The 16,047-nt window shown below is 33.2% G+C and overlaps 2 protein-coding genes and 2 non-coding genes across 4 annotated transcripts; 3 read left to right on the top strand and 1 right to left on the bottom strand.

Annotated features, from left to right (window-relative positions):
• The first annotated feature begins 815 nt into the window (after nt 1-815).
• Nucleotides 816-7,658, top strand: LOC139861763 (uncharacterized GPI-anchored protein At1g61900-like). The gene is made up of 8 exons (XM_071850267.1): nt 816-1,037; nt 2,423-2,608; nt 2,756-3,361; nt 4,004-4,249; nt 4,361-4,375; nt 6,781-6,924; nt 7,014-7,058; nt 7,208-7,658. The coding sequence occupies exons 1-8, from the start codon at nt 974-976 to the stop codon at nt 7,279-7,281; spliced, it is 1,380 nt and encodes a 459-aa protein (XP_071706368.1). The 5' UTR covers nt 816-973; the 3' UTR covers nt 7,282-7,658.
• Nucleotides 7,659-8,571: 913 nt separating this feature from the next.
• On the top strand, nt 8,572-8,732 carry LOC139865233 (U1 spliceosomal RNA). The gene has a single exon (XR_011764754.1). It is a non-coding gene; the product is annotated as a U1 spliceosomal RNA (small nuclear RNA).
• A 1,062-nt stretch (nt 8,733-9,794) lies between these two features.
• LOC139865234 (U1 spliceosomal RNA) lies at nt 9,795-9,955 on the top strand. Its single transcript, XR_011764755.1, has one exon. It is a non-coding gene; the product is annotated as a U1 spliceosomal RNA (small nuclear RNA).
• Nucleotides 9,956-10,183: 228 nt separating this feature from the next.
• LOC139861119 (protein DETOXIFICATION 40-like) lies at nt 10,184-14,351 on the bottom strand. Its single transcript, XM_071849421.1, has 6 exons — nt 13,986-14,351; nt 12,356-13,044; nt 11,412-11,650; nt 10,840-10,958; nt 10,632-10,718; nt 10,184-10,535 (listed from the first exon to the last, which is right to left on the bottom strand). Exons 1-6 carry the CDS (start codon nt 14,319-14,321, stop codon nt 10,467-10,469), a joined length of 1,539 nt encoding a protein of 512 aa, XP_071705522.1. The 5' UTR covers nt 14,322-14,351; the 3' UTR covers nt 10,184-10,466.
• Between the last annotated feature and the right edge of the window lie 1,696 nt (nt 14,352-16,047).

Below are 16,047 nucleotides of genomic sequence, written 5' to 3'. Positions count from 1 at the left end.
TGTTTGGATGAAAGTAGCTGGAGCTGGAGCTTGTAACTGGAGCTGGAGCTTATGAGATAGAGCTGAAGCTGGAGCTTATGAGATAGAGCTGGAGCTGGAGCTTATTTTTTAAGCTGGTAACTGGAGCTTATTATTTTTTATAAGTGTTTGGTAAACTAGCTGGAGCTTATTTTCCAGCTCATAAGCTCTACTTTTTTTCATAAGCTACTAAAAGTAGCTTATTTTTTCAGAGCTTATGATTTTCATAAGCTCTACTTTTTTTCTCTATCAAACGAAGCTTATGACTTGGAGCTTATTAAAATCATAAGCTCAAGCTCCTATAAGCTCCCATAAGCTCCAACAAGCTCATCACCCAAACACACCCTTAGTAGATTTTCTTTCCTAAAAATTTTCATATTTTGTCCCCGAAACTTTCATATTTTGCCAAAAGTTTTCATATTTTGCTCAAAAATCTTCATATTTTATCAATAAAAAGTTGCTAAATTTTAAAAAAAAAATTTGCCCCCGACAAAAATAAATTTATGGTTCCGCCACTAAGTGTAACATATGTGTCTTTTTCAAGAAATTTTGTTTATATGGAGTGTTACAAAAAATTCTTAATAAACCTAGATGAGAAAGTTGTACCAAAATGGAAAGTTGGCAAATACTTTGAGGATGAATTTGAAAATTACATAAGTTAAAAAAAAAAAAAAAAAAATTAAAAAAATGATACTCGTATAAATTTTAGTAGTTTTTTTATGTAGGGTCTTTCTCATATAAATGGACAGCTACTACGAAATTACTGCTATTGTCCCCACACACACTTGCATCTCATTTATTATGACTTCCATTCTCTCTCCCTCTTCACTCTTCACACCTCCCTTGTTTCAATATTCTCAATTTTCAATTACAATTCTGAATTTTTGTTAATTTTTCTTGATTTTTTGTTACAAAGATTTCATTTTTATTCATCTGCAAGCAAAACCCATCAAGAATGAGAGAAAACAAGGCTCAGATGCTCAATCTCAAGCTCATTTTTTTATTTCTGCTGCTTTTCTGTAAGTTTTAGTACTAATTACTCAATACCCATATTAAATTTACTAACTTTATATGCTTTTTGTTGTTTTAATTAATTGATTTTGTGTGTGTTTAAAAGCAACCTATAAAATTTGTACTTTTTTTCTTCAAGATTTAGCATTGGGGGCTTGCTGTTTGTTTGATCATGCGTTGTATCTAAGGGTTTCCAGAATTGAGTTTTTTAATCATAGTTTAAGAATGTGAATTGGTTTAAGCTTTCATTGTTGTCTTAAAATTGATGTGTTGCCTGCATTGTAGCTGTTTATCTTGTTTTTGTACTGTAATTTTTTTTTTCCCTGTTTTTTTTTTTTTATTAATTTTAATTTAATTTTATTTTACTAGTTGATTGGCTGCTTTAAAATACAAGGGGTTTGTTTTGTTTATGTCCTTGTTAAGGTTTTATTTTATTTTTATTTTTTATTTTCAATAGAATATGTCACTTTCTTGAGGTAGGCCTGATTCTAGGGTTTAAAATTTAGGAGAAATATAGTGTAGTAATTTAGAAATTTAATAGTAAAATTTTGTAGTTCTGATTAACTTCAACTATGAAATAAATGCAAATCTTAGAAATGAAAATTTTGTAGAAATACCAATTTTGTACTGTCACTTGAAAACATGAAATAATGTGTGAAATCACTGAACAATAGCACCAAAATTAGATTCTGATCTTGACTTACAGTATTTAAGACCACTGTGTTTCAGTTCAATACATTTTGTATGTGTAATGCAAATTAGTATAGAAACTAATTCTCCATTTACTACATAAACTATAAGCAATAAGCAATTGAATTATGAAGTTTTTATCACACAACCACTTGCAGTTATTAGCATTCATTGAAGCTATCCATTTTTCATTTAGTTGTTACCTACTTTTCACATGGTTGAGGTGAGCTTACATTGTTAAGGATTTATGTCATGTATGATGTATTCACCCTTATTTGTATTTGTAAATTAAAATATAAAACGGTTAGGAATAAAAGATAACGAAAACAAACATTTTATAGAAACTAGTGGGGTAGTGTGCAAAGAAATGAAAATAAGTTGTAGGATAGTGAAATATGAAAGCCACCATAAAAAAGCTACATAAAGAATTACCTTTTAATAAGCTATTGATAAGTTCAACCATAGTTTTTAAGTTGATTTAGATGATATTTGGTTAACGTTTTGCCTACTAATAATAAAGGTCTATAATATCGTTTGACTAAGGAAATCATATGGATTCAAAACGAAATTGTCATTTTGTTTGTAGTCACAACAACTTCAAAACCATTCCATAAGAGAATAGTTGTTATTTGAATTGGACTAAGGGAGCATTTTAGCTATATTTTTTGCTAATTTCCATTAAACATGACATTTTTTTTTGCAGGTTTGAAATATTCAAATTGCAGCTCCCCAAATAATATGCAAAATTCATTACGCTTTCATAAAAAAGTAGATAACTTGTTACCCGAGATCTCTCCAATTGGACAACCTCAACCGCTTTATCCTCTTCTTGCACCATCTCCATTGTCACCCTTCACAATCACAAATAACACCGCCCCAAAGTTATCAGGTCTGTTATCATTGTCACCATATTCTTTTTTTACTCTTTTTTGTTTTCAGTTTGACTTACTTGACCCACTAGAGATATAACATAACTTCATAAGGCATATTTTTATTCTTCGAATTGATTTATGATTTATTTGTATCTTCTTTACAGGATTTTGTACTCTAGATTTTGATGCGATAGATACGATGATGAGTACGACTGCGATTGATTGTTTTACTGTTTTTGCACCATACTTAGCCAATGTTGTTTGCTGTCCGCAGTTTGAAGCTACTCTAATCGTTCTCATTGGTCAATCTAGTAAAAAGTCAAACCATCTTGCTTTAAACTCTACTCTTGCTAAACACTGCATATCCGATTTTGACCAAATTCTTATGGGTCAAGGTGCAAATAATAGTTTACAACATATATGCTCTATTGATGCATCAAACTTAACCGAAGGTTCTTGCCCGGTCATAGATGTTGACGGGTTTGAAAAAATGGTCAACACATCTAAACTTCTTGCTAATTGCGGAAAGATTGATCTTGTTAATGAATGTTGTCAAGAGACATGTCAAAATACTATATCGGAAGCTGCTAAAGAAATTGCTTCCGTTTCTTATGAACTCGATGCGATGGGCCTTCGACGTCCTTCGGATATATCGGCAAAGGTGATTAATGATTGCAAAAGTATTGTATTGAGATGGTTAGCGAGTAAACTCGAACCATCAGGAGCTAAAGAAGTCCTTAGAGGTTTAGCAAATTGCAATCTTAATAAAGGTTAGTTAATGGTGCATTTTGTTTTATAATTATTTATGCTTCTCTTTACAATTGGCAAATTGAGGTGACTGGGTCATGGGTCAAATTTGTAAGTCTTTACTGATACGGGTCAGTTTGGCCCGACCTGAAACACGTTTTGTCCCACCGCCTATAAGTTTTTGTTACAGGATTGGCGTTGCCAATATGATAACATATGAATAATATGAATGTGAATTGTAATCCATTTTTAAACCAAATGATTAATGATTAACAAGATGTTATGCATATAATATATACGTCCACATCAAAAACTAAAGCGTAAAAATGCATCCTTTTTGCAAGGTTTTCAATTTGGCCATAATTTCCAAGATTATCCATTTGCCCCTGTTTTCATTATATATTCTTATGCAATCAATTAGCACATTTAATTTAGGCACACTATATTTGTAAATATTTCAAATGAGAATATTTATCCATTTGCTTTCACAAAAATATAACATCATTATTTTTTGCATTTGTATTGATACAGAATATTAAAATTTAGAATATTCGCTTATTCTATTTTGATCTTTTTGAGGGACTTTGTGTGTTGTGAAACTAAATGGCATGTATGATAGTTACTTTAGTCTACCACTTATATAAATATTGTTATCTTGATTTCAGTTTGTCCATTAGTTTTGCCGAATGTTGGGCCCGTTGCACGAGGTTGTAAAGATGTGATTAGCAACCAGACATCGTGTTGCAGTTCAATGGAAAGTTATGTATCTCACTTGCAAAAGCAAAGCTTTTTAACAAATTTGCAAGCTTTGAATTGTGCGGCTTCACTTGGGAAGAAGTTGCAAAAAGAAAATATAACTAATAATGTTTATAATCTTTGTCATATAACCCTCCAAGACTTCTCCCTCCAAGGTCCGTTTTTGTTATATTATATCAACATGATGATTTATTGGGGTTAATAAAAATATATCTGATGGTTTGTGTCATTTCTTTACATGTTTGGAATCGACAATTCAAATGCAGCAAATGGAATGCAAGGTATAATTAACACACTCTCTGTTTATAAGATTGTATTTTCTCTTATGAATAGTGTAAAGATTTCCCTATTATGGACATCTACTACATAAAGTAACAATGTACTCGATTCTAATTATAAGCTTATGTTCAAAAAACAACCCCTTGAAAGACTAAACCAACAGCTTTAAACCTAAGATAGTCACCACATATATTAGGTGTCACATCAATCTCAAACAAGCACTTAGCAATAAGTAATTAGTATGTTTCATGCATGTTACCAACAATGTAATGTAATAATCGTAATATACATGAATAGAATATATAGTACAATGCATTAGTTGAACATAAGCATCCTCACATATTACTTCAGTGTCCTCTATCTGCACTATTGCATTAAGGACGACTATTCTAGCATGCAGAAGGTCGTTAGAAAGGGATTTCACGACTCCCCAGGCCTCCTTCAAATGGTAGGTATATCTATCAGTTATGTTAATTCATTTATCCTTTTTACCATATTGCAACGAATAAATCCAGTTTTCAATACCCAAAAGGGTTTCAAGTTCGTATAATAGTCACGCAACCGTAACAATAACCATTTCTAACACGTGTTGACAGCAGACTTTTCTCTTATTAAGTAACCATTTATTTTGGACTTCAAACATCTATTCAACTCGTACCTCGAGAAGGCACTTAACATTGCCACAATGGATTCATTTATTAACAGTTTACCCTACCAAGAAGGTTGACCGCCCAGCATACACCCATCTTATCCCTTTCTTAATAAGCATGGCCCTCCTAATCTTGCCACAACGAGCTTAGAATTCTTCGAATGCTGAATTGAATAATCTGACTCGGGTATCATTTATCCATTTATAATCTTGGATCGAGATGGAATTTTCAAGAAGTTAAAGCAGCAAAATGGAATTTTTGGTCCAAAACTATAGCTAGTTGAATGATACTGAAGCCAAATTATTCAATATGACATTCAAAGAATTTGAAGACTGTGGTGGCAAGATAAGGAGAGCCGGACTTATTAAAAAAGGGATGAGATGGGTCTATGTTGGGTGGTTAGCTTTCTTGGTAGAGTATATCGTACATAATGAATCCATTGTCACAGTGTTGAGCGCAGTCCTGACGTTCAAATTGAATAAATGTTCGAAGTCCAAAATAGATGATTACTTAAAAAGAGAACTGCTTGTCAACGTGTTAGCGGTTATTGTTATGGTTGAGTGACAATTATACAAACTTGAAACACTTATGGGTATTCAAAACCGGATTTATTCGTTGCAATGTGGTAGGAGGGAGGAATGGATTAACATGACCGTATATATTCACTATTTAAAAGAGTCTTTGGTGGTTTTGAAATCCCATGCCGACGACCTTTACCAGGCTAGAATAGATGTCCTCAGTGCAGAATAGAGCCTTTTGGCTCAAGCAATTGAGGCAATAGTAAGCGTCTGTTTATTGACGACGTGACGGCCGCTTGGAGTCTAAATTGATTTGCAGGCTGACTTTAAAATCTATGAAAATTTGATTCCACCATTTTCATGACGTATCATATTTATTATTTATTTTTATTACTCTTTATTTTTGTTTATCAAATTTGTTTTTTGGCTAGAGGTCCTCACGGAAGCAATCTCTCTAGGGCAGAGTAGAGAGGGGATGACTTTATCTTCCCGTGGGTGGAGAATCCTTTCTCGACTAGTGGTTAGAGAAACGACTTCTCTTATATTTTATGGTAGAGGAAGGATTGTCTACATCTCACCTTCCCAATACCTCGCATGTGCGGAATTGGGTTTTGTTGTTGTTGTTGTTGTTGTTGTTGTTGTTATTTTTCAATTAATGCATTCGACTACATATTTTGTTCATTCATATTACGAAGTATTACATTACATTGTTGGTAACATGCATGAAACATACTAATTACTTATTGTTAAGTGTTAATTTGAGATTGATGTGACACTTAATATAAGTGGTGACTATCTTCGGTTTGCAGCTTTTGGTTTAGTCTTTCAAGGGGGTATTTTTCTGATATATTATAAATAGAATAGAGTATTATCATTTATCATATATACAATTTAAATGCAGCATAATGGAATTTTCCTTTTGCACATTATCATATTTACAAGAAGATAAGTTGATGATATTTATCCAAGTAGAGAAAGTTCTTTTAGATATTTTCCAAATATATAAACAATCTTCTTTACACCCATGTAACATCTGAAGTTAAATAAAAAGACGGATGAAGTAATAATCTTAGTATTTGTATATTATTTACGTTTGTTTGTTGAACATTAAAGTATTGTGATAGCTAATTATGGTAAAAGTATTATAACTGCTAGGTTATATTTTTAACCCTACTCAATAATTACAATAAATACCAATCATGTTATGCTAACATGTTATAAATGTTTTCAACGCGGTAGAGTCTGGATGCCTTCTTCCGAGTTTGCCTTCAGATGCAACGTTTGATACATCTTCAGGGGTGAGCTTCCTTTGTGATCTCAATGATCACATTCCTGCACCTTGGCCGTCCCTTTCACATTTAGCGCCTTCATCGTGCAACAAAAGTACGTACTCGACACTATCGTTATAAACATTGATATCTTGATATCAATTCAATTTCATCAATAAAGTTTGGACCTTTTTTGATCTGCAGGTGTAAGAATTCCTGCACTTCCTGCAGCAGCTTCTGGACAAAGAGGTATATTCAAATTCATCATGTTTTCTTTATGGGTAGCCATATTTACACTAAAACAATACATAGACCTAAAAATGTAGGCCGAAATCTAACTGTTTGTTATGGAGTATGGTTTTTAGTTGCACCTAATGCATTTGAGACTGTGGTAACAGGTCTATACAGCCACCATGATGTTATGTTTCTTCTTGTTTTTGTGATGACAATCGTTCTTGTGACCATTTACTAATTTCCCAAGGGATCAAGCTTAAGCTTTCTTAAGTAAGAAAGGTCGAGTTCTTGAATATTAATTTAACGTATCAAAGGGACATCGGAGAATGTGTAAGCTGTGATGGTTTTTGGCTGGAAAATTGGTTTGAAGCTGATAGTGTTGTAGTAAAGATTGCAAGGAAGTTGAGTTAGTTTCGATAATGCATTTGTTATGGAAAATTGTTTGAGCATAATATTCTTGGTTAGTTTTATGTAATAAGAAATTTGTAAAGAAAGAGGGGTATCATGTAAATATTTGCAAGTCATCTCTACTTATATTTAGTTGCAGTTTTCTTATATTATTAGTTCAATGTTAGGCACTTGATGAAATTATTTGTAACACCTATCTGTTTCACTAACCCAAATGTCTAAATCTTTAGTGAATGCCTCAATTTTGTATAATGTTAGATACCAAACTAAGTATAAATCTCATATAAATGGATTCGTATCGTTTAGTTAATAGCAAACATGTATATGTTTCTGTTAAACCAACCGCATATATTATATAGGTGCATTGGTTTATTATCACTAGGGTTGCAAAAACTGTTGATCGAGTATTAATCAGTTGGGTTCTTGAAGGGATTAATCGGATGTTGACTAAGTTCTATTTTGACTGATTTTGATTGATTAATCCCTACAATGACCAATAAGTCCGTATTAATCTAATTAATCATCATTTTGTGGTGATCGTTTAATCACTATTTTGACAAATTAATCGCTATTTTGACTAATTATTCCTGCTTAATCCTTGTTGACCTAACACTATTGAGGTGACATATGTATAGTGGGAAAAATGTATAAATATTAATAGGGTGTGTAAGTTACTCGTTTTTCAAAAGTGAAGAAATTATTGGATGTATATTTCAATAGGACAGAAGACTCCGTATAAAAATAAATTGTGATGTACATCAGCTATAGAATCTTCAGACTTCAATCTACTTTTTTTTTTTTTTTTTTTTTTTTTTTTGTGGAAATAAAGAAATAATTAGGTTTTTTTTTATTTTTAAATTGATATATTATTGCCACCAGTTTCTAATAATAATTAACTTACAGAAATGTAGATGTAAATTGCTACTGTTATCTAAGGAATATGAGCAATGGTCAGAATAAGAGAAATGCTTTTATTATCACCAGCTGGAAAAATGGGTAGATTTCATTTGCATTCGGGTAATAATCATGTATAAATTTGCATTTTGATCCCACATCGGTTCAGAGATAACAACTAAAGGATGGAAAATGTGTATAAAAGGAAAAAATGAGAAAGGATTACTCACTTACCTGGATGGGGTCAATGGGTGATCAAGAATGCCCATGGCCTAGGTCAGTGACCTCCATTGCACTTGGGAGGGGTGCTGCCCTAAGGTCGGCTCAAGTGGTCGAGCCTACATCATAATTTGTGGCAGTGGAGGCCTGCGTTCGCGCGGCCTCTGCACAATCTATTAGTTCAACTTGTTTGTTTGTTTTGAATAATTTTGTTAACGATGAGGCTTATAATTGGAAAAGAGGCCTTTTGTCAGTTTGTGACCCCCTTTCTTTGGTGCAAACTGGTTGCGGATCAGTTCTTTGTGGCTGCAACTGTACGGTCAAAACCAACAAGAAGAATCCAGGTGGCATTTCGTGGGCCAGAACCCTCTTAACCAAATCCATACTTGGGGTTCATTTGGCTACAACTTGAACCATATTGAATACAGAAGGTTCTAAAATCTTAGGATACATTAAAACACGTCTTTTCGCATTGAATCTAACTTTATACTCATGGCCCTTGTTGATAATGTTAAAACAAGTTGTCCTAATACGCATAGTATAGAATTGCTGGAAGACTGTTATTGATCAACTCTGTTTTGAGCTCAATGCATTACATTAATTAATAGCTACATTATCGTACATACAATCAAGGCTCAGATAAAACACCTGTAGCCCAAACCAAATTCGTTCAATAATATAATTGGTTTGTTATATATATTTTTCTTTAAATATAAAACCACACGGAACAAATGGATCAAGCAACAAGAAACTGACCCAGTTACTAACTCGAATACAATATATAAATTCATAATGGGTTGTGTAAGTTACTCGCTTTTCAAAGGTGAAGAAATTATTTGGATGTAAATTTCAATAGGACAAAGGCTCCGTATAGAAGTAATTGTGATTTACATTAGCTACAGCATCTTCAATCTACTTTTTTTTCAGTGTGTAAATAAAGAAACTAGTTTTTCAGAAAAAAATTGATATATTATTGCCACCAGATTCTGATAATTAACTTACAGCAAACGTTGATGTAAGATGTTAATTTATCTCAGGAAAATGAGCAATGGTCAGTTTAACAGAAATGTTTTTTTTTTTTTTTTTTTTTTACTATGACCCACTGGTAAATAATGGGTAGATTTCATTTGCATGCGGTAGGAATTGGCATTTTGATCCCACATAGGTTCAGAGATAACAATGATAAGATGAAAAATGTGGTACAAAAAGAAAAAAATGAGGAGGGAATACTCACTTACCTGGATGGGGTCAATGGGTGATTAAGAATGCTCATCGCCTAGGTCAGTGACCTCCATTGCACTTTGGAGGGGTGCTACTCTAAGGTCGGCCCAAGTGGTCGAGCCTACATCATAATTTGTGGCAGTGGAGGCCTGCGTTCGCGCGGCCTCTGCATAATCTATTAGTTCAACATGTTTGGCCTTTTTTTTTTTAATTTTTTTTTTTTGGTATCAACATGCTTGTTTGTTATCATATATTTGTTAACTTAATAATGAGAGAATTGTAGGTTCATAAGAAAAGTGGTCTGTTGGACCCCGTTGATAATGTTAAAACTAGTTGTGTTAATACACAGTATAGAATGGCTAAAGTTGCTTAATAATCCAAAAGAAAATTATGTTTTCAACTCGTTTAGTGCAATCACTATTGATCTCTTATGTTGTTACAAAAGTGGTTGTTTGCTAGTTCAAATTGAGCAAGATATATAAAGTCTAAAACCAACTGTCGAAACCAAAAGGCTTCATAACTTACAAAGAACCAAACCCCAAACGTCATAATTTGTAATCATAAGTTATAACATTATCAATCTGATAATATCGAGTTTTCTGAATGTCACGTGATCTTAATAAGATACTAATCCATGAATCATGTCATGTAACATTAATCCATAGAGTCGTCAGGACAAGACTATGACATTAGCAACGGTTCATCTTTCTTGTGTTGCCATTGATTCAATCTATTTTTTGCCTTCTCCACCTGAAAATTTTATAATCAAACTAACTGTAAGTACTTATAAGATTACAACTAGCAGAAAAACCATTTTTTTCTTTCTGAAAATCGATCAATAATCACCTCTTTGTTCCAATCGGTTCGAAATGTAACCCATAGTAATATAAGCGTCTGCATTGTCATACCACCAACTAGGCCAGACCAAATTCCCTGCAATTCAAACATTTCCGAAATAAATAAACATTATAAACATACATTTACTTATCTACTACTCCTATAAGTTTAGAAAAATGTTATTGTAGACATATGTTTATAGGTAGTTCTATAGTACCTTTGCACCAAAGTTAAACTTGAAGGCCAAAACTGACCCAAGTGGTACTCCAACCACATAATAACATCCAACATTGACATACGCAACAAATGATTGCCACCCACATCCGACAGCAACCCCTGAAAAATTAAAATCGGCCATTTTCAGTATTTTTAATTCATTCGACACAAATGACACATATCTATCGAGATTCGATTGACTTTAGAATTGGCTATTGGCTAATGACTTATGATTCGTTTGATAAAACTGAATGATTAAACGCTGAATGGTTCATAATCCGAATGATTCAAAGGTTGAATGACAATAATCTGTTTGATAATCATTTAAAACGAATAATGTGAATGATGTAAAATTATCTTATCAACATTTGAAATGAATAAAAAGTACAGTATAGTTGTTTAATAAGCGTTCTTGATATAATTTAAAGAGAATAAAGTATTTAATGGTTCATCACCATCTGTAACTCGGAGATCGGAAACAAATGCACTGAATGGTGGAGGTAAGCAAACGCTCCCTTAGCTTGATGGTATTCATGGAGTATATTAATGTGTGAAGAAATATATAATATCTACCTGAAAGGACGGGTTGGATGCCGTTGAGGAGGATGGATACTGCAAGGAGGGGAGTAAGTTCTGATACAGCATTAGCGACAGTCTCACCTTCCGTAAAAGCGTAGCTTAGAACGTGTCGCAAAGCTAACAGAATGACAGCACATATCAAAGAGATCACTAATGAGCTCAGAGTCACTATTACAACTGCAAAGGCTGCTGATTTTGGATGTCCTGCTCCTAGCTCATTGCTAACTCTCACACTGCATGCAAAATATATACATTCTTTCGTCACTAAAGCATTAACATATATAGAACCAAGAAACACCTACCTACCTAGCTTCAAAATCTTTTAAGATCAAAGTATTCATACCATAATTTCGTTTCATAAGAATTTCGTATGTACCTTCACGACATATTTTGACAAGTTTTATATAGCAAAGGGTAAACCAAGGTTGCAAAACTCGCTATTCGGAGAGTAATCGGTCGGGACGTTGGAAGGAGTAACCGGCAATTCGGGGATTAAATTTAGAAGAAAATCATAAACATAAACTTTAACATAATTGTCTAAAATCGTTCATTTTGTTCAAAAACTCTAAAATTTTAGTTCAAATTCATGTTAAAATGTTGACCAAATTTGACTTTGACCGTCTTTTATTAGCAAATCCGATTTTGACCCATTAACCGACGTTGCCCGATTAATTAAACAGATTTTGAAAAATTGGAACCGACTGTTCTTAAAAAGGAGTAGCCACAAGTAATCAGGGTTTTTTACAACAGTGGGTAAACTGGTAAATGGATAAGATTTCCCCTCCAGTATTTTTGCTCAGATGTACGCAGTCTACCCCGAAAATAGTTCATTTATCAGTTATCTTGACCAGTTTGAATACTGATATATAGCTCTTAGTGACAAATATTTTGGCATGCAATGAGTCACAAATATCATACTCCTATTTTTGAATACAAACCTAGCTGCAGCATTGAAGCCGATCGAAATCATCAACACCCATCCAAGTATGGTCCCACAAACAGCCAACGAATCCAACGCTATTTCAGGGTTAGGAAGCAAACCCGCAATCAAAATCAATATCTGAAAATACCACGTCTCTAAACACAACATAACAGCCGAAGCAGTCGATAATTTCAAAAAAGGCCAAAGCCCTGAAAACGCCTTCACACTAAACCCGGTCCAAGTCTCCTTAGTCTTATCACTCTTCAAAATATACACAAATTGCGCCACTACAATCGCCCACCACGAAAAACTCAAAACAAGTGACCCGCCCAATAAGCCCCAACCCCACACGTACAATGCGAGCCATGTTAATAAAACATGAACCACAAGCATTACGGCTGCAATGTAGGCACTTGGGTTCACAATGCTTTGAGCTTGAAGGAACTTTTGAATTGGGAAGTTGGCGGCATAAGCGAAAATTTGTGGGATAAGGCCGTAAATGAAGAGGGAAGCGGCGCTAGCGATTTGTGGCGATTGGCCGATTAAAAGCAAAAGTGATTTTGAGAAAATGTAGAGGAACATAAGAGGAATTGCAGTAGCCATTAAAAGAATGGTTGATCTTTGAAGATAAACGCCAAGCATTTCATATTGATGAGCTCCATATGCTTGACCACATAGTGTCTCAACTGCACTTCCCATTCCTAGCTACAATATAATTTAACAATTTGTTTATTAATTTATATGTGTATTTATTTATTTATAAGGATAAGGATGTATATATGTATGTTTAGAATTAATTATCATCTCTGCTACCAGTAAACAAATTTGATTCGGATAACATAAGTGAATCTGAACTGCCTATTATACATTTTTTTTTTTTTTTGTTATACTTATTGTATTATTTTGCTAGTTAAAAAACATTTTGATTTTTTTTTTGGTTGAGAATATTTATGAATTTTTTTCATGATGGGGATTGTCTTAATTTGTTATACTTAGAAAAGAACATAGAATACGAACTGTATTTATTAGACTTGCTTAATTCGTTAAAAACTTTGTGTTAGTCCTTAAAAGAGAGAAACAGAATTGCAAAAAAAAAAATATATAATAAATTTGGACATATTTTATACTATTAAAAACATCCTTCTATTCCATTATTGGCGCAAAAAACTTTAAAAGTGAAATTTCCACGATTATTATTTCGATAAAAAGAACTAATTATAATTAAATGTATAAATTCTAGTTGTGCAAGGATTATATCATATCAATAAGGAAAAAAAAGTAAACTAGCATTATATTATAATTCTACCTAATATAAGTTGTCACGTGTTTGTTACTCAAATCACAATGAAACAAGATTCATATTTCGTCCAAAGTATTACTGTACATTCATGTGATTACTTTATATACTTTAATAAAAAAAAATTCTTTGTTTTATCTGATGAATAAAGTTATTAATAATTAATTTAATTAAAAACAATATACTAAAAGCAATTTTGTAGCGATATGTTTGTTGTTTTGTTACCATTTATAAATATAAAAGCTTTAAAATTATACCCACTCTTTATGTAACAGATAAAAATAAAAATAATAAAAGTACAAAATTACAAAAAACAAATATACGAGGATAACTTTGTTTTTTTTCTTACCATAACACCATAGGCAAAAAGTTGTACACCATTGTTTCCTAATGAAGCCGCCGCGAGCTCAAGGTTACCAAGGTGGCCACAAAAGATTTGTGTCGACATAGAGGTTACGTTGTTTAGCAAATATACGATGATCGCAGGTCCTGCTAATCGAAACAAACTATACAATTCCATAGTCATGGCCTTATGAAGTCGCTTAAAAGATGTTAACCTTGTGTCCGAGAGTATGTCTTCAAGCTCCGAGCCAATTGCATCTCCAGAGACCAAGGGTTGAACCGTCTGCTTTGATAAAATGGGCTCGGTTAGCTCATGGCTATGTTGGATGGAGCTTGAGTCCATTGGTGAGTGGTGACAAGGTGCTAAGTATGTTTTGAGTGTGTCAAATGATTAATGTGAACATTATCGGCATCATTATATAGTATGATTTAGTTTTACATCAGTGGATGAGTATTTTGGTGAAATTGCAAAATGAGTCCTTAAAGTTTATACGGTTTTTGTTTTTTATTGAATATGTTTTATTTAAGTTTTAACCAAACATATATTTTTTACTCTATACACACGGCGGAGCCAGAATTTGATAATAGGGGAGGCTTACTCGATAATTAAAAAAGACAAACCAAATAAAACTAAAGGAGGCCAACTTCCTATGTATAACCTATTTTACTTGTTTAACACATATAGATAACTATTTTACGAAACTTTAGTAATTATATAACAATAAAAAATGCTACTAATTGATAAGTAAATTTGTACGATATGGTTCACCCCTTTACACTTATGTATTGGGTTGAGGGTGAGGAGGTCTCAAGTTTGAGTCTCTCCCCTTAAAAATATCTGTGGGATTTATTTCCTGAAAGCCGAATTGCCCCGGGAGAGGTTTTACCGACCCGTATTCAGGACCCAGTTCCGACCCGCCTGCTCCTCAGGATAGTTTAAGGTTCAGATCTCTGTAATGCGGTTTGGGTTCCGCCCAAAAGTTCATGCGTGCGTGTCAAATGAGAGTATTCGATGACAACAACTTACATTTCAAAAAAATATATATATATATATATTACTGAGTACTTATTTTTGGTAGGTAGGTAACTCAAATAATTAGGTTATGTGAATAATTGAGAGAGACTTAGTTAAAATAATTAAATATGGGCTGTTAATATTTCATTGGAATCAGGTATGTTGGGGGAGGCTGAGCACCCCTCTGTCCCGTCTCTGTCTCCGCTACTGTCTATACAAGTCTGTAACTGATATGTACGATATCAAAATCTTACTAGTAGTTTCACCATGGCGTCTCTTTAATTTAGAGGTTTCTGTTTAACGCATCAAAAATCCTATAAACGCTAAAAAAAATTATATATAGAAAACTAACACTAACTAAGAAGTATTAACTGGAAAGAAAAAAAAATCAACATTACGAGGATGATGCATGTATAAGAATGCAAAAGATTAATCTCGTGCGAAAAAACATTTTAATAAACAAGTTTTCGTGATTACATTTATGAAAAAATATATAAATGAATGCGTTATATTATTGTACGGTCCTTCCAACTTTTGAGCTCTGATTAATTGCAGACTTTGTATCGGCTAGTTTCACATTGTAATAATACAAAGGAAAACGAATACATCAGTAGTTTTCTTGTCTTAGGAAACTTCCAAAAAAAATATGTTGAGTAGTGAAGAGTTTGCTCAAAGTCTTCAAGTGGGAAATTGTTGAAGGAGTGAAGAATTTGATTAAAGGAACAAGTCGAAGAGAGCTGGACTTGGTGATCAAGTCGTAGGGAGCTTGACTTGGTGAACAAGTTGTAGGAAGCTTGACTTGGTAAACAAGTCGTAGAAATTCTGTTGCCTTAATTAAATCTTCTAGTAAGAATTGAGTATAGAGTAAGTAATAGATATTTATGGAATATCTTTTGCTTGAAGGACAAGTTTAACTTAAAGGGAGTGATTCGTACACACTTATTTTTAGCCGTACACCACCAAATGTGCTTTACATGATTGTACAGTACAACACTATAAAGCATGTTTGGTGGTGTATGGCTAAAAATAGGTGGTGTACGAATCATCACCCTTA

Source organism: Rutidosis leptorrhynchoides, chromosome 8 (assembly GCF_046630445.1).
Source record: "Rutidosis leptorrhynchoides isolate AG116_Rl617_1_P2 chromosome 8, CSIRO_AGI_Rlap_v1, whole genome shotgun sequence".
Taxonomy (NCBI): domain Eukaryota; kingdom Viridiplantae; phylum Streptophyta; class Magnoliopsida; order Asterales; family Asteraceae; genus Rutidosis; species Rutidosis leptorrhynchoides.
Note: the sequence above shows the minus strand (reverse complement) of the source record. Positions and strands in the feature narration are given on the sequence as shown.